Source organism: Telopea speciosissima, chromosome 1 (genome assembly GCF_018873765.1).
Source record: "Telopea speciosissima isolate NSW1024214 ecotype Mountain lineage chromosome 1, Tspe_v1, whole genome shotgun sequence".
NCBI lineage: Eukaryota > Viridiplantae > Streptophyta > Magnoliopsida > Proteales > Proteaceae > Telopea > Telopea speciosissima.
The window spans coordinates 13,946,518-13,968,972 of record NC_057916.1 but is presented as its reverse complement, the minus strand read 5'-3'; the positions used below and the strand labels follow the sequence as shown (position 1 = coordinate 13,968,972).

The 22,455-nt window shown below is 37.6% G+C and overlaps 2 protein-coding genes across 3 annotated transcripts; both read right to left on the bottom strand.

The window, feature by feature from the left end:
- Positions 1-1,521: 1,521 nt before the first annotated feature.
- Positions 1,522-17,384, bottom strand: LOC122672522 (ubiquitin-conjugating enzyme E2-17 kDa-like). 2 transcript variants are annotated; one of them, XM_043869988.1, is made up of 5 exons: positions 17,286-17,384; positions 8,685-8,763; positions 5,817-5,944; positions 4,691-4,795; positions 1,522-1,876 (listed from the first exon to the last, which is right to left on the bottom strand). In XM_043869988.1, exons 1-5 carry the CDS (start codon positions 17,382-17,384, stop codon positions 1,733-1,735), a joined length of 555 nt encoding a protein of 184 aa, XP_043725923.1. In that variant the 3' UTR covers positions 1,522-1,732. The 2 variants fall into 2 exon arrangements, with proteins under 2 accessions (XP_043725923.1, XP_043725929.1); XM_043869994.1 differs by lacking the exon at positions 17,286-17,384 and adding an exon at positions 9,270-9,438.
- On the bottom strand, positions 12,149-18,267 carry LOC122672500 (probable inactive receptor kinase At5g58300). Its single transcript, XM_043869965.1, has 6 exons — positions 17,847-18,267; positions 17,034-17,139; positions 16,840-16,939; positions 14,150-15,556; positions 12,375-13,108; positions 12,149-12,323 (listed from the first exon to the last, which is right to left on the bottom strand). The coding sequence occupies exons 3-5, from the start codon at positions 16,895-16,897 to the stop codon at positions 12,486-12,488; spliced, it is 2,088 nt and encodes a 695-aa protein (XP_043725900.1). The 5' UTR covers positions 16,898-16,939; positions 17,034-17,139; positions 17,847-18,267; the 3' UTR covers positions 12,149-12,323; positions 12,375-12,485.
- Between the last annotated feature and the right edge of the window lie 4,188 nt (positions 18,268-22,455).

Sequence of the window (22,455 nt, the reverse complement as noted above, 5' to 3'; positions counted from 1 at the left end):
GGTTGAGAGAGACCGATCTATCTGTCTATCCATCCATCTATATAAAGAGTTAGAGAAAATAGGAAGAAAAGTCGCCAGAGGACACAGAGAAGCAAAGGTGTTCTTTTCAGGGAAAAAGAACGCTAGCCAGTGGCTTGGAACATTACCACTCAATCCCTAATGAATTGAAAAATCCCATTACGTCAAATGCTACTGCTCGCGCTCTTATTACCCATTTAACCTCCTACGCTGGTGCATATGCTACACTACCAGATAAAGATCTCTTGACCATATCTTTATTGACAATTAATGAAACAATGATAAAGTTAAGATTAGAAAGGATCTCTCTCTTGAAAAATTTCCAAAATTTATCTTCTCAAGTGGTGCACTACACTTGAGAATCCAACCATCCACCCTAACACTCGAGAGGATAAAAAGACTGCACTGACCATGCTTTATGGTTGGATTCTCTCTCTTTCTCTTAAAAGTTCACTGAGAGAGAAGTTCGGTGAAAATCTTCATATGATCATGTCGAAGGAGCCAAAGCAAAGAATGAGAGGTCAAATTTCACTTCATTTGTTAATCATAGGAACACTTGCAGCAAGGGAGAAACAGGGACGCCATTAAGAAAACAATCACCCCAAATATAGTAATTTGAACTCAGAAATTGGTACAGATCGATATGAGAATATGAATACAACACTGTCATTTTATACATGTTTTATAAGTGTTTCAATTATGTTTACGATGCTCACACAACAGTTAAAGCTGGGACATCTTCACCAGAGAATAACCAGGCAATAGTAGAACACAGACAGAGAGAGTCATAAGCCACCTATGCACCTGTCCTTGCATTCCCAGTGCACCAATCAGCTCTATAAAATTGCTCTCAAAACCTAAGAACTAAAGGATGGACACAAGTTCTAATTGCCAGATCAGAACTCATCTCATAATAAAACCCACCGAATAAGGGTAAACAGATGGAAAAAAAAAACAAAAAAAAACAGATGGGACTTTCCGATGGACCAGTCTCTGTATTTGTAAGTCAGATGCTGCAGAGCACAAGTGGCATTGCCATTCCATGAATATGTGGTTGCTTCACATGAATCTCAACAATAATCTAAGTCTTTCTATTTACCAGTAGTGAATGATCGACACATTGATCTACTAAGATATACCTATCAAATGGACATACACACCTCAACAATGTGACCAAAGATCTGAGAGAGGGTGGAAGGAACTCAAGGAACGAAGGTCACTCTGGCATCCTTAAAAGTAGAGTACTATGTCTAAGATTGATGAAAAACAAACTTAATAAGCAATTTATTTTTTCCTTTCAATAAACTGTGCAGAAAACTCATACACACGTTGTTTCTACCCCATGTATGTGAGAACCTTATGGCTTATGGCCCCCAAAAAGTGTACCAGAGGCACCTGTGAATCCTTAGTAAAGAAGCTCTAACTTCACAGCACTGTGTAAACCTATTAGCATCAACTGGTACAACAGAACAGGGGAGTATTTCAAACTATGCAATCAATGGATGAACTTTAAATAGAATCATCAACAGTAAAACTATGGAAACCACAACATCCTATTAGTACAGTTATTTCCCCCCTTCTCAAGTCTTCAGAGGTCAATTTCATAGAGAGCACGGGAAAAGGGTATTTCATATCAAACCTTGTTTTTCTTTTGATAACAGACAGAAACCATGGATTCACATATCATTCAAAGTTCATTCCTTTTGTTTTGCCCTCATCCCATGGCATACTTTTGTGTCCAGCTCCGAGCTGTTGTCTCATACTTATTCCGGTCAGACTTGTACATGTGGGCAATCTCCGGTACGAGTGGATCATCGGGGTTTGGGTCCGTCAACAGGGAGCAGATTGAGAGCAAGACCTGATTTTCAGGGAATAAAATTGTTTTTTACATTAAATGCCACATATTCCATTCAAATTTCACTTCCAGACATATGTATTATCATCAGTATTACTTGCATTCTTATTGGGGGAAGAACTGGCAGGTCCAAAGAATTTATTGAAATGCTTTAAAATCTAATACAGCTTTAAAATGTATGAATAGCAGAACATGATCCATTTTAACTGATACAGGCAGGTTTTAAAAATCCAAACAGAATCAGCTAATTCAACTTGGAATTGACTGACACCAATCCCAATAAACCCGATCCCCCGCTTACCAAATCTGAGAGTCCAGCCTGATTCCTGGACATTTGATCAGAATCGAACCACAATCACAATTGATGGAGACTGATCCCATATCCAATAACGAGTATTTATACCTTTTACTTGGGAAAGGCTTAACGAGTTAATTTGTATGTGTCGACAGTCTTCAATAGTTTTCTCCAATCACAATTTCCATATTATTTTATGGTTGATATTTCTTTTTAGGAATAGATTTGTTCTTTAATTTTTTTACTGCAAGTTATTAATTAAAAATGATGGTTGGATTATGACAGGAAGTGCAATTTTGTAACATAAAAGCGGCCCAGAAATAGTTAAGGTTTATGCACCAGACAAAGAATAGGATTTCCACTATGCAGATCAACCACTCAAAGAAAGTAACAGTTAAAGGACATTGCAAAGATGACACGGATAAGTATTTTGTTTCATGGTTTGATACATACTAATAAAAAATGACATTTTCATATTTTTACACATGTCAAACCCAAGCTATTACTTGGCAAGGTGAGGCCAAATGGAAGCCAACTTGGGGCTTGGATGTACATGGGATTAAAAAGGGTGATTAACCATAGACAGTTTACTCTGGGAAGCACATGGTATTCTTGTAAGTTTAGGTTTCCAAGGGAGTGTGGATGATGTTGGCACTTTCTTTTTGAGGCAAGATGTTTCAATATTTGCACAGATCTATAACATACACCAGCGTCCTCAATTTACAACAAATCACACAATTGCAGTAGGAAAAAAATAATTCCCGAAAGTTACACTTTGGCAGGCTAACTGCAATGACCACTGAAAACAAAATTTATAAACAAGACTTGGCCATACCTTTCTTTATCGTTGACCAGCAATTGGACTCCCAATTTTTATCTCATTTAACTCTGTATAGTTGCAAGTAAAGGGAAACGAAGGGAAGTAAAATTAACTTAAAAAAGAAAATAAAAACTTCTGCACTCATGGTTTTACAAATAACTTAAAACCTTACCAAATATGGTAATTAAACTTTTCAAGTTGATTGTTATTTTCCTATTCAACTCAAAGGAATTTGGTTGAAAAGTGAAGTAAAACTTGATTACTAGATTGAGGAAGTTCTATGGTTGAAAAAAAGTAAAGGGAAATGAACGGAAGTAAAATTAGCTTAAAATAGAAAATAGAAACTTCTGCAATCATGGTTTTACAACTAACTAAAAATCAAAGTGAAGTAAAATTTGATTACTAGCTTGAGGAAGTTTTTTAAATTATTACACGATCACTATTGGTGATGATTATAATAGTTTCCATTTTATTTTCGTTTTTATTTCATATCCTTTTCCTACACCTCAACCACACAAAGCCTCACAAAATCACAACACCTCCCCTCCCTTTACAAAAAAACCTTTGATGCTTTGTCCTAGAACCTCCAAAACCCTAAAATTATGTATCCAGACTGGCCAACTTCTTAAAATATTTTCTTCATTTTACCCTTTCAGCTACTCTATTTCTCAACAAATCCTAATTTAAACCTTGGTAGTTTTAGGTCAGATGAATACAAGGAGCCACAGATAATTGAGCTAAGAACCCATCTGAGTCCTCTGCTATCACCAACAAACAAAAAAAAAAAAAAAAAAGTAATGGCTATGCAGTGTCATGTGAGAGAGAAGTGGCAGTGGGTTGCGCGCTCTATTTTATAAGGTTTTGAGAAGCCATTCCATCCTCTAGAAATTGTGGACTTCTTGTGTCTATATTTACAAAACACCGGATCATCTAAAAACCAGAAACCAGGTGTACACCATCCATCTATCTTTCCTCCACTCACCCCTTTTCGTCCACACAGTTTATACGTGCTCTCCATCCCTCGCTTTCCATCCGTACAGAGCATCTAATCTGGCCCCCCGACTCCCATGTCACTGCCTACCCCACCAAATATTACACTTCCCATCTGTTAATAATACAATATACCTAATGCCACTATGAACACATTCACTATCCAAAATTCAACAAAATGCAACAAACCATCAACAGCTTATCTATCAAAAAAAAGGGACAAATTAGTCACAATTCCGAGCAAAAGATGTTTCTACAAATTTTTTTTTAAAAAAAAAAGCACAATAGAAAAATATAATAAACATCCCAACACTTCACTGATTGAGAAATTCCATGATCCTTTCATACCATAAAAGTCCGTGTCCAGCCCTTCCCTGTCCCATGCTCACATGTTACAGGAGTCTGATGAACATTTCATCAAACCAAACCACAGGAACTTTTACTGGCACTCAACATTATCTCGCTTTCCTCAAGATAACTATAGTTCCAACTTATACATTCAACACCACACAACTTTCTCTTTTCTACCCTGTAATTAAAACCATGCTCTAGTTAACCCAATTATTTCCAAAGATATGCATATTAGTAGCTTTCATTCCACACAACCAAGAACAACAAGAGCCAAGCCTTAAACAAATGAAGAATGCAGAGAGAAAGTTAGCAGAAGGTAAGACAAACAAGAAAAGGACCAGCTGCATCACAGGAATAATACCTTAGAGATTGTAAGAGCTGGGCTCCATTGTTCTTTAAGGATATCCAAACAAATGCTTCCATTGCTATTGATGTTTGGATGGAAGACCTTTGTCCTAAATGCTACCTGAAATACCAAATATTGTGAGCGACCAAAACCCCCTTTGATAAAAAACCATTATTTTCATGATTTCATCTAAAAGATCAAACCTCAGAGTATTGAGGAAATTTGAGTTAAAGCAAACCTTAATCCAGAAATCTAATAAATCAAGTTTGCATAACCAATTCCTTCAAATGATAAAAGAGTACAAAACTGAGTTAATTTAGGTCCTAACTTTTTCCACAAATATCTAGAAAAAGAAACAGAAAGTGTATCTGGTTGTTTTGAAATGAATAAGAAGTTTGACACTTCCTGGCAGTGGGTAACTTTTGTTGGTCAGAGAACATAACCAGAAACCTAATAAAAACCTTGATTCCTAGAAGTAACCTATGTGACCGCATTTTCCAGTCTCCTGGGCTTATGCTCCTGGAAAACAACTGAAATCTCTCTACCCACTCCCCTTCTAATTAGCAGCAGAACAAACCATTCAATGTCAGAGAGGTGTCACAAACACTATACCCACCTTAACAGACACAAAAAGTTGGTCCTTATGGTAAAGTACATGAACCAGTAGCAGCACACAACTTATGAGTCTTAGATTTACTATACTTGGTGTGATCTTGCAAAAAATAGCAATTTGCTTCAGCAATTTCCCACACATACAAATATCAGCATGATTAAGTGATCAAGTATCCATTCCATTTTGGTTACCACAAGAGTAGCCACGAAGGAACTCATCCCTTCACAAACAACTAATTCCCACCCCAACAATCTAGACAACTATGGCTACGAATGTTGCAGAAAAAGTCTCTGTCACCAAGTCATAAAACACCATATCAATAATGAACGCAAACAAGACAGCAGATCACTAACAGAACAGTGAAGATCCATTGACTATAGAAATCTAATGCAAGGCACACTGCCATGATTTACGCAAGACTGAAGTACTGCTTAATGCATAACTTCTCATTTTCAAAATACATGCCCAATACATACATGTTACATTAGCATAAAAAAATCAAATAAATCAGAATACACAAATTGGTACCTTAGGTGGCTTGAAAGGGTAATCAGGAGGAAAATGAATGCTAACTAGGAAAACACCTCCTGCATATGGGCTATCGGGAGGGCCCATAATCGTTGCTTGCCAATGAAACATGTCTTCTGCAACAGGGCCTATTAAGGAAAAAATCCAGGTATAAGGTTTGTACATGAAGGCTATATAAGTGAGAAGTGATCATTCAGAGCTATATGCACAAACAAGAAAACAGATTACGCCAAAAAGTTCCACATTCAGTGAGAAGGGGGGAAAAAGAAGAAGAATGAAATAAACCAGTATAAAAATTTAGCACTAACCCGGTTGACAAAAGTCACTCATGCTAGCAGTTTGGCACGCATTGATCCATCATAACTTCACAAGGGGTGAAAGCAGTAAGTAAAATATTCCTAAAGCAGTCTAGATGCCATAGAGAGATGTGTGACAAAGGGACAACTTAGATCATTAGGTTGGTTATTTGAGTAGCAATTTGAGCTTTATTTAGTCTCTATTTTTATTAGTCCAGGTTTTAGGAAGTAAGTAGGAAGTTGATTGTAATTCTGTTTTAGACGTCAATTAGGACACTTAATTTCATTTTATAAATATGCTTGTAACCCAATTCGTTAGACAGATTTGATGAATGAAGTTTATTGAGTTGTTTGTGTGCCGACTGGTACAATAGCAATAGTCGTGTAACCTCTTCTCCCCTCTTCTGATATTTTCTCATCTCCTTTACTCTTCTATTTTTCCATACTGTTCTTCTGTTTAAACAGTTGCAGATACCAGGTTGAACCAACAATAAACTGCTACTCTGTTCTGGACGGTACCAGCAGCCCATATATTCTGGTTCGATCTCCTCCCTCACAAACTTTTGTTCCTCAAGCTTTAGATTAAGATTGCCCACCTTAGGGCGACTCAAACCCCAAGTGCTTATTCTGTAAGTCTTCCTCTGCTATGAGACTCGACCACTTGAAGAACCCTGCAACTGTGATGTCGTCAGATGTGATTTCAGAGCTTCAAATCTCACTAGGTTGTTGATGCTTGGTACTGTTAGGGCTTGTAATCAGCAGAGGATCGAATCACTTCCCTTCGCTTGAAATCTCAGACTCAGCCCCCTCTTCCATGATTCTTCTTTCTTTTGCTTTAATTTTGATTGTTTATATTTGCTTTCCATATAACTACCCTCCCTCTCTTATTAATTACATCCTGCCATTAAGATTTTCCCATTCCTAGTTTACCCTTTTCACTAATACGTTACATCCCATTCACTTGAATTCCATTAATTTACGACACTGCCATCCAATTAAAAACATCTATTTATTTACAATTCTGCCACTGGTCTTATATATTTCCAAATATTTACTGTTTTGTCACTTGTGCCTATGAATTGAGTTTAACTAATACTTGGGTGAGCCTGTAAGCGATCCGAGCCAAACGGGTTAACCCAACCCAGGATTGCATTAGTTGGTGTTTGCAGTCACAGGTTCATACAAAATAAACAAATGGCAGATTGACCATATCCAAAATTAAAGGTTAAAAAACATAGATCACAGCTTGCAAACAATTAACAGCTGCAACCAGATCAAGAGTATGGGGTGGGGGACATACTGACAAGTGGCTCAACTACTAACAAGTCAATTTTCAATTAAATGCAACTTTTTATGACCTAAACTGTACAAGCATCAATAATACATTAAACCAAGAACCTTCCCATCAAACAAAATTGCTTCTTGACCAGTAGAAATAAAATAACTTGCCGTCACCATAAATGATACAAAAACCTTTATTTATTTCTTTTTTAAGTGATAGGATGAAAGTAGGTAAGACACTAGGCCCAAATGAGGTCTCAATAGAAGTATGGAAGAGCTTAGAAATCTGTAGTTTATCTTGGCTAACCAAGCTGTTTAATTAGATTATGAAATACCAAATGAATAGAGGAGAGTCATTATGGTCAAGATTTACGACAATAAAGGTGATATTCAAAGCTGCAATAACTATAGAGGCATAAAAATAATGAGTCATACTATGAATTATGGAGAGGGTTATAGAAACCCAACTGAGACAAGAAACTACTATGACATACCAAATGAATGGAGGAGAGTCATTATGGACTTATGGTTAAAATTTATGACAATAAAGGTGATATTCAAAGCTACAATACCTGTAGAGGCATAAAAATAATGAGTAATACTAAGAAACTATGGAGAGGGTTATAGAAACCCACCTGAGACAAGAAACTACTATTACGGAGAAACAATTTGGTTTTATGCCAGGAAGATCCACAACAAAAGCTATTTACTTACTTAAGAGACTCATGGAAAAATTTAAAGATTGCAAGTGAGGATCTTCATATGGACTTTATTGACCTAGAAAAAGCTTATAACAAAAATGTTGGGCAGTTAAAAAGCCTCATGTATAGATAAACCCAGTGTAGCAGAACTGAGGACGTTAAAATGGATGTGTGACAAAAGTAAGAAGGATAAAGTAAGGAATGATCATATCAGCTGATTTGAGATTAGCTCCGATACATGATAAACTATGACTATTGCTTCAGTATGGAGGAGCCATTTGATTTAGATTGAAGGAATTAAAAGAGTAAGGGGTAAATCTAAAATGACCCTAAGAGAAGTGGCAAGGAAAGACATGCAAAACCTAAGCCTTATAGCAAGTATGACCTCGAATAGAGATGATTGGAGGGCAAGGATCCATGTAGCCGGCCCCATTTAATTGGGATGAAGGCTGAGTGGTTGTTGTTGTTTTAAGTGATAAGATACAGTTAGAAGTAGACAACCATAAAACAAAATAATCAACAAGATAGAATAGTACCGTGGGCTTGTAAAAATAAAAGAAATCAATAACCAAACTAGTAAGAATTCATACCGGCACTGCAAGATGTCGGAGGATCCTTCTGCAAATCCTTAAGTTCCTTCAATATACGCTTTGACGCCATGAGAGGCAGCTTCAGCAACAGAAAATAACAAGTTAAAACCTGGTGTCTACAAGAAGTAATCCCTATATACCCATGATATCACGGCATATATTTAAGACCAGACTGAAAAGGAGAAGCCATCATACGTAGCTCAACACTCATCGCAACGGATTGAAAAGCCTATCAATCAGCAAAATGGGATTTAAAGACAAAAAACTTTAGCATGCTAATAGCTTCATGGCTCCACCAATAAATCTTATATTATAAAACCCAAAATTCAGCAAAAGGAACACCTAAGAACATGCAAATTATTTGAGAATTTTGGTCAAATCTAATAGAACCCTAGGACTGCGTTAACATCTCTAATCAAGGGCCAAAAACCATCTTAATTCTAAGAATATGGGGCAGAGATAACAAAAACAAACGCAAATATCATGATCCGCCGAATTAGAGGCGGGGTTTTTTCTCAAACTGCATAGACAGAGCCATGGCAACATTAAAAATAATGAAAATCGAGACAAGAAGAACGAGCGTACGTGAGAGGAAAACTAGATTTCCGCACGAGACGCTTGAAACTCGTGGGGCGAAGGGCGGGGACGGCTCTAGAGCGGATCGACGACCACCCCCAGAGACCGCTGATTCCCTGATTTTGCAGAGAACCCAGCCCCAATGGCTCCTTATAGACGACTCAGTGACCGTTTTACCCTTTTGAGATTCCTAATTTGACATTTACATCCCTGGTTAGGCGATCAGTGGTTATTCTTAATCGCGTTTATAAGCTTGTTACCCACGCATAAATAGAGTAATAGGTATCAGTGCATGGACACATAAATATAGATTTCATGTCGTTGTACAAGTACTGTCCAATGCCCTCCAGTACCACTTAAAGGAGGAGTGGATTCCATGTGAGTGGCCCTAGAGGGCCTTCGGCTGTCTCAGGCTCTCGTACGAATATGGGCCTAAGCCACACAGATGAAATCCAAGAAAGAGAGATCGCAAGACATCTGATTCTCCTAAAAGTCGATTAACCTTTTGGGATTGGTGTGTGGTTTGTTTGATTACACTTTCATCAAAAAAAGAAGGGGTGTGTGGGTTTAGTCCTACATCGGGTGTGTGTTGTGTATATCCGTCATTCCACGGTCCTAAAAGCCGGTTAACCTTTTGGGATGGATATGTGGTTTGTGTGATTACACTTTCATCAAAAAAGACAATCTGATTCTACTTTTCTATAAAAAATTGTCTACTTTTCTATAAAAAATTTGAATCCATTCAACTTTTCCATATAGCAAAAACAAAAAAGTTATTCATCTATACAATTTGTCGGGGAAGAAGATTGTTGTGAATGGGAGCGCGTGCAAGGGCATTGACTAGGGGTTTTTTTGTTTTTATTGTATAGGGGATGGGACAGTTATTTCAAGGGGCCTGTGTTTGGGCGTAGACTGCACACGATGATGCAACATTCTTTTCCCTTATTTATTAGATGGGCATGTCAATAAACAATTGACTATAACGAGAAGCAAAAAAATTTCCTTAGCTTGGCCAGGCAAGATCATGAATCTTTGCATGATGCACCTGAGGATTTTGCCATGTGAAATGGAGATTAGACCAAACTTCTTTGGCGGAGTCGATCCAAAGAATATTGTGGGCAATCGAAGAAATGGTTGAATGCACGATCCATGAGCGCACCATATTATTGCATCGCACCCAGTTGGAAAAATCAGGGGATGTAGAGTCGAGTATGGCGAGAGAACCATCAACGAAGGATAATTTATTTTTCGCTTCCAGGGCCATAAGCATGGACCGATGCCAAGTAAGATAATTATCCCCATCAAGAAGAGGAGTCACCAAGGAAGAACCTGGTTGATCAGATGCATGCAAAAAATAAGGTGACGAAATAGGAACTACCGAAGCTGTGGTAAGGGTGGAAGAAGTGGGATTACCCATTCCAGGAGAAAAAAATCCTAGACTGATACCATGTTAATCGGCATACACCAGGAATTGGAGCTGTAATAGCTTGGTTTCATTGACTGTTATTGTGAATGAATATATACAAACAATATGAGAATTGATCTTCTCCCTAATCTAATGTTGTAATTGATACTATACAATCAAACTTTACATATATAGACACAAGGATTCGATTGAGTGGGTAGGCATGAGAAGATCATGATAATAATTATGTAGGCACATTTAAATTATAACTTCAAATTCACTCATTTTTATATTTTTTTCCTAATTTTCTTTTTAAATCCACTCATTTATTTGTTCATTTAAAGGCATGTCTTCTCATATATACTCCATGTATTTGTGGGCGGTTCTCATGCACCCTTTTTTGGAGTCCTCGCTTTTTCAATGCTTTATTTTACCTCTCAGTCAGCTCTGATTGTACTGAAACTTGACGTGTGAGAGAACTTCGAGATATACTAATCCACAAAATTCCAACTTCATCTAAGCTACACTTGACAAACTAGTTATTGATGAAAAGTTTCCTTATTTTGCATCATTGTGGAGGGAAACCTTGTTAATAAATAAACCTATAAAGTTTTTTACCAAAAAAAAACCAAGGCTCAACAATGTGCAAAGTAATTCTCATTGGGGGCAGTTCCCTTCATCCCACGGTACAAGGGCGTATTCCTTCACCATGGGTATTAATGTGGTGGGATAAGGATCATAATAACGAGATGGGCATTTTTGAACTTTTTGTCTAATAGAAGGGGGAATAATAATGATTTTAGTAATAAATAAACCTATAGGGTTTTCCCAATGCTCAACAATGTGCAAAGTAATTCTCATTGGTGAACAGCCTCTTCTTGAATACCACAAGCCCCTTGGATTTTATAGGTTAGTATAATTTCTACCCTTGGATTTTATAGATTTGTAGTCTCTTTAGGACCAACTGCAGCAATATCTATAATGGGTAGATCATCCATTTTTCTCAAGACACTACCCCAACTCCCAAATCCAGCTTTTGTGTTTGATGGATATCTATAGGAATGAAAACTAACAAAGCTAGTTGGAAGTGTCAAACTGTCCCTTCTAAGGAGTCTTGATTTACATAAGTAGCTAAACTATGCTTTATAGTTGAAGTATCAACCTTTTAAGGTGAATTTCTTCCAGAATAGACTCAAATCTCTTTGAACATGAAACAAATGGTATATTATGACTGCTTAGAACCTTAAGACATATATAGGCGAATGGATGGTTATCCCAGGATTTACCAAGTAGGATCTACGTAGACCCTAGAATACACCGGTATCTGGGTCTTAGCATACTTGTAGCCCAACTTCACTCATCCTTTTGTCCAGATTGTGATTGATTTTGCTTTCTGTAAATGAATATAAGAGTGCAGTAATCACATTGGGTGGGGGTAGGGGGGGGGGGGGGAGAAACAAACGAGAATACTGAAACACGGAAATTTCATTGTGGATCAAATCAATCAAATTCATAATAATATGAAACAACATTTGTTAGAACTTACAATTGTTGAACTAAATCATGGATAGAAAACTCTGTTCTAATGAGAAAATATTGTATAACACTAGAACCCCTAAGATAAAATGCATGCAATGGACCCATTTTGCAGTTCAACAATACATACAAGCAGAACGTCTAACCAAATTTCGGTGAAAATCTTGCCGAATATGGATGAAAAAGTTTAAACGTACGTTGCTCCTGAAATCAGATTAAATATATGGAACAGATGATTAAGTAACATGGCACCTAGACCCAGAAACCTAATGCAGTCATGGTGTTTACACATTAGAATCCTTCGACTTATTCTCCTCCGAGGAAGGCCGGTTCTCTGATGAAGATGTTTGGATTTCCTCTATCATTCTGACAACTTCATCCATCTTAGGTCGCATGTCTGGCATCTTCCCCACACAAGACATGGCTATCTGCAGCATTTGGACCATCTCTTCTTCGATGTTTTGATATCTCATCAACTCAACATCAAACACCTCAGCTGTCCATTCCTCTCTGACAACTGACTGAACCCACCTTGGTAGATCAACCACGTCATCATGTCCAGGTGATTGCAGAGGAGCTTTCCCTGTCAACATCTCAAGGAGTAGCACGCCGAAGCTGTACACATCAGATTTTTGAGTAGGTTTCCGCGTTTCAATCACCTCAGGAGCTCTGTAGCCTATGTTTCGCGATGGAGTAGCTGCAGGGATGTTCATAAGAGGGTTTAACCCAAAATCTGAAATGCAGCCATCTTGGTCTTGGTTGAGAAGGACATTGGAGGACTTTATGTTGCCATGGGTGAACTTCCCCCCACCCTCAGAATGGATGTGTGCGATGCCCCTTGCAGCTCCAAGGGCTATCTTGACCCTAGAATCCCAGTCAAGTGATGTTCTTCCGGTGCCCCTGTTTCCTGTTACAGTATTAAAGAGAGGAACAAGGATGCAGCAATATATCATTATATTTGAAGTAGGTCTAAAAACCGCATACAAGCTGGAAGTGCATGAACTATGAGATATATCCAGACAAGAGCATGTCACATAATCTTTCACAGATGAAATGAAACAAAACTCAATCATCCTATTCCTAGTTTATAGTCATATGGTTTCCACATGACCACAGGATACAGCCACATACTGATTCTAGTCTTCTTGTACTCTAACATAAGAAGGATGGAATCTGCATTTGCCCTAGGAAGATTAGAATCCGGATTTTCCCTACTAATTGTTACCATTGAATATGAAAGGGATTTGGACATGAAAATCAATAATTGAACTGACAGTTCAGTTTCTTCCATTAATTACTACTTCAGTTGTGCTTTAGACACGGAACAAGAATCATAGCTACAAAATCAAGTAACCTTGATCTCTGTTTTAATTAGTGGGAATGAGAAAATATTAACTTGGAGATGCTAATGACATTTAAACATGAGCTTTTGTGATAGGAGAGATTTGATCATTAACCTCCATTTTCAGTGACATAACTTGATCTTATCAGGTTTAGACAATATAAGCTGAAAATCCTACATAATATAGACAAAAATGGAAATCTCCGGTAGCAGTCCCATTGTTCCAATCGAACACTCGACTGGCAACAATTAGACAACTCTTCATTTATCTATTAAGTGTATACAGGATCAACTGACCTCAGAATTCAAAGAAGAAATATGCTTCTATTAATCATGTTATGCAATAGGAGTATCATGCTTTACAGTTCATTTTTCTGAGGAATCAAATATTCTTTTTAAATGTTTCCTATGATTCCAAATTGCAGCCAAGTTCAGCATACCTATTTTTGTTGCCAACTAAAATGCAGAAACCAACTTTCATGCTAAAGGAAAGTAGTATATGGAAATTGCATCTTGGGATAAAATGGTAAAGTAAATACATGGCATTCTCGGCAAGGGTATGATGGCAAAACTTAAAAAGTCTTTGAAGGATCAAATAGGACATACCATGCAATAATGCGGACAAGCTTCCATCTGAGATGTAATCACAAACCAATAGTTTCTCATCCTTGGAGTAGTAATAAGCACGGAGTGGCACAACATTTGGGTGCTGCCCAACCCGTCCCACAATCTCCATCTGCTGCTCAAAGTCCCTCTTCCCCACCACCACTTCCTTCAGCCTCTTCACCACTACAGTTGTCCCCTCCTCTAGGACAGCTTTATAGGCCGTCCCATAACTTCCTTTTCCCAGCACTTCGGCTGATGCCCTCAACAGATCCTCAAGATCAAAGTTATAAGAACAGCCTTCAAAGAAGACTAACTTATTCTTCTCTGCCTCTTGCACCCCACTCCCAAATTCCTCCTTAGGCTTCTCACCTCTCCCACTACTAGTGGCCTTCCCCTTTGAGTCGCTGCTACCTTCACTATCTTTTTTCTTCAGACAGCATACCAGGATTGCTAGAGCCAGAAGAAATAGAACTGCAGAACCTCCAACAGCAATAGCAATGATAGCCCCTGTGCTCAGTTTCTTTTTCGAGCCCTTGTGTGGTTGAGGAACTGTTGGCGAGAATGGCGAAGAAGTAGCAGGTGAGGGTGAGGGTGAAATTGGAGAACACTGCTTCAGAGGTGGTCCACATAAGAGAGAGTTTCCTACGAAAGATGAATTGGGGTACTTCTGGAGGGAAGCTGGTATGGAACCATTCAGGTTGTTGTGGCTCAAATTCAAATGCTTGAGACTTGGGAGGTTCAGATTCGGGATGGGTCCAGAGAGGGAGTTTTTCTGGAGGTACAATCCAGTAAGTTGTGTCAGATTCTGTAGTGTTTGGGGAATCCTGCCACTGAAGGAGTTGAAGGATAGCTCAAGTAATTTGAATTCTGGAGAAAGAGAAGCAGGGATATTACCAGAAAAGTTGTTATGTTGCAGGTAGAGGTTGTGGAGGGAAGGGAGGGATGGGACATCAGAAGGAAGACTTCCACTGAGCCGGTTGGATCGAAGGCTCAGGGTTCTGAGGGCATCTAGCTTTCCAAGAGTGTTGGCTGGGATTGGGCCAGTGAGTCCTACACCAGGGAGCCTCAGGGCAACAACTCTAGTGCCATCTGGAGAGCAAGTAATGCCAACCCACGATGAGCAAACTGGGGCAGTAGAATTCCAATTGAGTTTCCTACCATGAGGGACAGTGGCAGCAAAGTCAAGGAGGGCTTGTTTGTCTGAGTTCAGATCAGCAATGGCCAGAGGAAAGAGAAACAGTAGGAAGAAAAGGAATTGAACAGGTGCAAAAGAGGAAAGAAGCATTGGGTGGTTCATTTGGAGTTGTTTAGTATAGAATGTGGAGATGACCTTGGCTATGCAAGAATGATCTTGGCAGATCTGCTCTTGGCTTGATTTAACAACGAAGACCATCTGAAGATATAGGCTGACCAACAAAAGAAACAAGACACAATTAACAGACTACAATAAAAAAGAAAAGAAAAATTATTATCTGTTCTACACCATGCATGATGTACAAAAGAGTAGTTACACCCACTTTACTTGCATTATATGATCAATAGAGGGGCATCTCTACCATTTCAATTTTAACGAGCAAAAGTTTGACAAGTAGAAAAAATTTGGAGTCAAATAAATTTTCAATCATATCTGAAAAGCTAATCTCATTCTGACTTCTCTTACAAAAGCAATTACCATCTATTTCACCTTTTTGTAATAAAATAAGAGCTAATCCAAAATTTAAAAAGTCCAAAACAGTGATTATAGAAAGTAATCAAATCCAAAAGAAAGTCATTGCAAAGCAAAAAGCACAAACCTTTTTATATAAAGAAGAGAAAATGGGAAGGCATTCTATGCGCAAAAGCAATTTTGATCCTCTGCTATGCTCTCCTCCCTAGATGCATAGCCAGGGGTATTAATGTCAATATGCTGATTTTTTTTACCTGTTGGTTAACACCTGTATACATTAATGACATAATTCTTGCGTAATCATAACCATGATTTGTTCATTACAGAAGCACTGGATTTTTGTATAATTAATTGTCCAATTAATTAATTAACCATGCAATAAAAAACTACCACACCCATGGATGGTGTGAGATCTAACTCTAGTGATTAAATGTTATTGAAGGGGATCTGGCCTCAAAATGTAAGAACCCCCTGCAGGGTTTGAAAATTCGGATCGGAACAGCTGATTCGGTCCGATCTCAATTCTAGCAGATCTGGAACGAACAGATCATGTACGAAAACTAAGCTTTAGGGGTTTTTTAACCGATTTCTACCGATTCTAACCAATTCCTACCGAATCCCGACTCTTAATTTTACAGCCCTGCCCCCGAAGAAATGAATATTTAATATTAAACGGGTATGGCCAGTGCACCAATAAAATATCGATATATATCAGTGGTATCTGTCGAATCGGCCAAAACAATGTGTTGTTTTTTAAATTTTTGACTGATATCAGCACATCGGCATCGTATCAATATCGGTCATACAAATCGGTTATACTGATACCTAAAACTATGGTTTACCAGGATATGCAAATCAGGTCATGAGCGCATACCACATGGTACACACATGCGTTACATGCCCTGTTTGTTAAGACTACCAAGTGCGCACGTTAGCAAAGTCCAACAGTGAAAATGGAAATCTTAATTTTCCTGAGATGATGAGATCTAGCTAAGTTTTGCAGACTTGCAGTAGAAAACTCAGCGAACGATTGAAGGGAGATTTAAATATTTAATGGATTTTGCTCTTAGAATACATGGCATTCATTATTAACCCCGGCCATTAAAGCTCTAATATTTCAAAATCTGGAAAAGAAATACACTCAGAGTTTAAGAGTGCAGCCAAATAAAAAAGGCTTCGAATCGGAATAGAGCCTCAGATTCAAAATTTTAGTCTTACCAGATTTATAGAAGAAGACTTTAGTTCTGCTCAGTTTGTTCCGCAGCCATTCCTCTCCAGAACGCAACAAGAAGCTCCGGATCCGCCATCAGAACTTTGGGAGTCGCTGCACCGGAAAAAAAAAGAAGAAAGAAAGAAACTCGATCAGAGTGTCCAACCAAAGAGTTAAGATTGGAAAATAATAAATCTGGAAAGCCGCTCAGTGTAACTGATGCAATCTGCATTATATGAACAGTGAATGACACTGAGGACCTCAGAGAGAAATATCGCAGGGAGAACTATCTCGTGATTTGAAATCCTAAGCCATCTGGAAAATAGGGGGAAAATAGCCAACATTTCGAAAGGTAACATTAATACTGAACTTCTAAGCTTAGAATGGAATGCGAAACAGAGAGGCGAATCCGAAACTAAGACAGTAAAAACAGTTCGAGATTATTAAACGAAGTTCAACCCAAAACGGAGAAAAAACAGTATTCAAATCTCCATATTTTCACAATCTCCCAAGAAAAACAAATTGAAACCCAAAAACTTAAAGTATAGTTTCAGATAAGAGGGACAGATAGAAGATTGCACACTCTATCGCACTCTGAATTTAAGAAAAATCCAAAATTTTCCTCGTAGAATTAAAAAAAAAATCAATTTGAGACTTGGGATCTACTCTGCAGCTGAATCTTGAAACTAATCGAAGCTTGACCGATGAACACGAAGACATAACGTTTTATAACATAACCGATACAAACATCGAAAAACAAAATATTCAAAACAGTCTCAAATTATCAATGAAAATTCTCTCAGAAAAAAGTACTGTTTCACCTAATGACCTTTGCTCCGGAGCTTCGGATTGAGTTTCAGAGCTCCATTAGATAAAAGCAGAGCTTCAACACCTTTCCAGACTTACAGACGAACAGAGAATATAACTGAAACCATGAGAGATTCCCTATCGAACAGTCGACCTCCAACGGCATTACTTCAAGAACACGCTCTCTAGAGTTCCGTTGGTTAAGCTAAAACCGAAGAGGCTTTATTTTAGTCCTCGAGATTTCCACTTTGAATCTGCAGGCATTTCTCGTAAATGTCGGTAGCTCAGATTCAGAATCCGCCATTAAAGCCGTAAAGCAAGAAACAGAGAAGCCTTCAGTCCTTAACTTCCCACTAAGATCGAAGATAGTTTTCCAAATAAGTTGTGTGGAAGCTTTTAAAGATGAAAATACAGACACCCAAGTACCCAGCTGAAACCAATAAATAAAGGAATGGAAAGGGAAATGGGACCAACTCACGGAATATGTGATGATCATGCAAGGGAAAATTTCCACCTATCTGATATATTCTCTCTCTTCCAAAATGACCTTTGCTTCCTACATAATTCCCAATTTGTCCCTTGTCGCCATGAGAAACCGTATAGGTAATTTGATTGCTCCAGTTCAGAACAGAAACTGAAAACGGGGTCTATGTGTGTGCGTGTTTTTTATTTCAAAAGTTGGACTGGTCAGTTTGACATGAACCGATTGGTTAAAGTCTATGATTGGTCTGACCCATTATTACGTATTTTCGGGGCAAGTAGTGGCCTGACGATAATCCATAGAATGATGTGACAGACCAATAACGAACATTTATTGCCCCGGTTAGCTTAGTTGTGGTCCGTTTAAGGAAACTTTATAACCCCGTTTCCTTGAATCCGATTTTAGTTCAGTAATCAATGAAGTGATTTGAACGTGTAATTGTCCTGGCCTACGACTCTACGAGGCATAATTACCTAAATAAATGTATATTGTGTGGAATCGATATCCTCTCTTGTTACAGTACGGTATTGTATTGCAGTCGTCGCACCATATACTACAGCATTGTCCAGTTATTGTATAAGATAAAAATTCATATTGTGTGTCTTAAAATCGTGGAGATGATTAGGCCTGACCAAAACCGATCAGGTGTGACGAGTTAACACTCCGATGTGTTACATTGTTGTTTTCAATCAAGATTTAAGTAAGTGGAATTGGCAATGGGATCGGCTTCAAATGAATCCAATTTAGTGAGAATCCTTCAAGAATTGGTCAGAATTGGTCAGAATTGGTCTGAACCTTAATCAGATATATAGGAATTTGGGTCAAGGTCAGCTGATTCCATTCTGACTCGACTAATTCGACCAATCTTATTCCAATTTTCAAAACCTTGTTTTCCATAGTGATTGGGTTGAACCAAAACAAAGCATTTTTTTCAAAGTTTACACGGTATAATTCAAAGGTAAACATGATATGATCAAAATGGTCAAATTGAAAACAGGAAAATGCCACTTCACAACCCTATTAGATAAGTCTTCCTTGTTTATCTATTAAATTTTGAGATGAGATGGAACTATTTGGAAATTTGAACATTTAGACAGATAATGGTAAATCACGAATTTAACCATGCACTCCCCATGTATTGTATGGGCATGAATCCTCAGAACAACTCCTCTGTGTGTGTCAGATGTATCCAATCATTGGATGCACATTGGAGAGGATCTGAGTCCTGCATCCCATGTATACCTATGCATTTTTTTCATAACCTTAGATTCTCAAAACTCTAGTATGCCATTTGGAAAACTCTAATTAGAATGAAACTTAACATGTGATCAAGAGGCTAGGGTTATACTTGTTTCAAAAAATTAATGCCTCACATATCATGCTAATTGGTAGATTTACTTTTTCATATGGCAGATTTTTTAGCCAATTAAATAAGCTTGTTTGATTGGACTAACTATATATACTTTGCAATTTGAAAAAGAGTGACTAGGGGTGTAAGCTTGGCCCTATGAACCTGAGCTTGCCCTGAGGTCAAATAGGGTTTGGATCAGGCTTTTCAACTTGCAGGGTGGGCCTAGGTTGGGATTTTCTGGCCTAAGGCTGAGCCCAGTCTAACCTTAATTTAATATAATTATATATTAATTTTTCCATATTACAATTAAGACTTTAAGTTTTTAAGATTATCTTTAAGCATGATTAATGTTGATGACGTCTCTTTTTTTATATATTTTTTACTGTATATAAAGACACAAATGGCAAAAAACCAAGGCCAATCACCGCCAGCCCAACCTTGGCAAAAATTAGCTTGAACTCAAGGCCGATTTGGATCGAGCTAAGAGGACTCAAGGTTGGCCCAGTCCGGCCTTGTTTCACCCCTACTCTAACCTATTTAAATTATAGAAAAGGAAGAAAAGGTTCAACGGTTTGCCCCCTCTATGATGGATTCCCAACATTTTTAGCATCAAGAATTCTTCTCTTTATAAAGAGTCTATTTTTTTCTTGAGTACGAAAGCTTTCTCCAAAATCATATAAAAAAAATGTACCCAACGCACGAGGCTTCTGTCATTGTAGATTTGGGATTCCAAAAAAGATCATAATGTACGTAACCTTAACCCCCATTTCGTGAAGAAAAACTGAAAAAAAAGATGAAAACCATTAAAAACACCGTGTTTAGGGTTGATATCCGATCCTAATTCCTTGTTTTTAAACCCTGCCATGTGTACTTGCCAGCTTAGAGGGACTTTGCTTTTTGCACCCTTCACGTGCGTCACCGGTGGTGGCAGTTGGCTTTGCCCTTCATGCATGACGTATGGACAATGGCGTATCTTTAATTACTCCTGCTCGCCGTCGCCGAATAGTTGGGTTGTTTACTTACTACCACTTTTTCCTAGTCCACACCGACATACACTGATCTGACACGTGGTAAATTCAGTATCAACGGAACCCACACGGAAGTGACCATTGTAATGTGCATCTGTCTCTTATGCATTCTACCACAAGATGCTGGATGAACGGTCATGGTGATCCAGTGGGTTTGACTTTTACAAATATAAAGATCATATATTAAATGGCGTTGACAAATAAAATGATCAGGAGGTTCTCTTATCATCATTGGTAATGTATGTTATGATTGGATTCTGGGTTCATCATATTTTCATTAGGGTTTCGAATTCAATTAGCTGATTTTGATTAATCTTGTTTTCGACAGATCCAAAGGGACTGATACGAACTATATTTCCAGGGTTAGAGGAGAACATGGTTGATTCTTGATCGATCCACATCAAAATCAATTGGGATCAATCGAGATTTCATTTTCGACAGAGTCGAAGGCGTTGAATCTAGCCGATTCTTGACTGATCTGGATCATAATCAATAGGAATTGATTAAATCTGTATGAGATTGAAAATACCCTTTCCTAGTCCAATTAAAAGGTCAGATCTCATGGGAGGAACTAGAAAGAGAATTTGAATCCTGGATTAAATAATAAGAAAAGAATGAATGTGGGGTTTTTTTTTCTTTCTATTTTTTGTTTTATCTTTTGACATCATTAAAAAACAAATCGAGGGATATTTGATGTGAATGTTAATTTGTCTTAAACAAATGGTTCTTGGTGGAGAAGGATTATTCCCTCACCATGTCCATATGTAGGATCTATATAAGCTTTAAGTATTAAAAGAAATAAAATAAAAGGTGTAGGTTGATGGTTGCCATGCAACAACTAATATAAAACCTTTTATGTATTTGTTAATAGAAAAATGGTAAGGTGAAGCTGTCAAACGAGAGTGGATCAAATAGGATCGTTTAACCAACGAGTAGCTCACAATTGCTTAACATACTTTTTGAAAGGTAAAGGAAGGTAAGGTTTTTTACCACAAAAAAAAAGGAAAAAGAAGGTAGGTATGTTTGGCTTTACAAAGTCCATTGTACATTTATCTCACAAGCTAAAGAAAGCTTGGCTGGGGTTTTATATAATGTTGTTCCCCAAATAATTAGGCACTGTTTGGGAAAGTTGAACATTTTGTGGAATTTTCGAGGTATGATTCAAGGGATGTAAATGGATAGTTGAAAATTCATATCTGATTCATATTCGTATATGTTTTGGGGATTCGTATTCAAAAAGTCTTATTAGAAAATTCTACTAGAATGTAATTAGAACCTGATCGATGTGGATATTGATATCTCAATTTCAGACTAGGTATTATCTGATCTTTTTTGGTGTCCGACAATTGTTATCAGCATTTGGATTTTTTTTACTATCTCTACTTATAAAAATATAACTTAATATGAGAACATATTGTTATCACCAAAGTGGTGAACTAAGAAGTTATAACATTCTTTTAATTATCGTTTGTCTTATTCCAAAAAGATTTTTAACGTAATATTTAATCAAGGGGTAAAAAAGGGTTTTCAAAAAAATTAAAATTATGTAATGACAGAATTTATGTTATTAAAAAAATGTGTGATATACTAAAAAGATAAAAAAGTAAGGTTACAATCTTGTTATGCAAGAGGAATATGCTATTTGTACATAATTTTTCCTTCGAAGTTGAACTTTTTATGATAAGAGGAGTTGACTCTGTTGGTAGAGGAATCGAATCCTTCTATCGAACAAATATGTGTCAGAAATCTATATACGTGTGTAT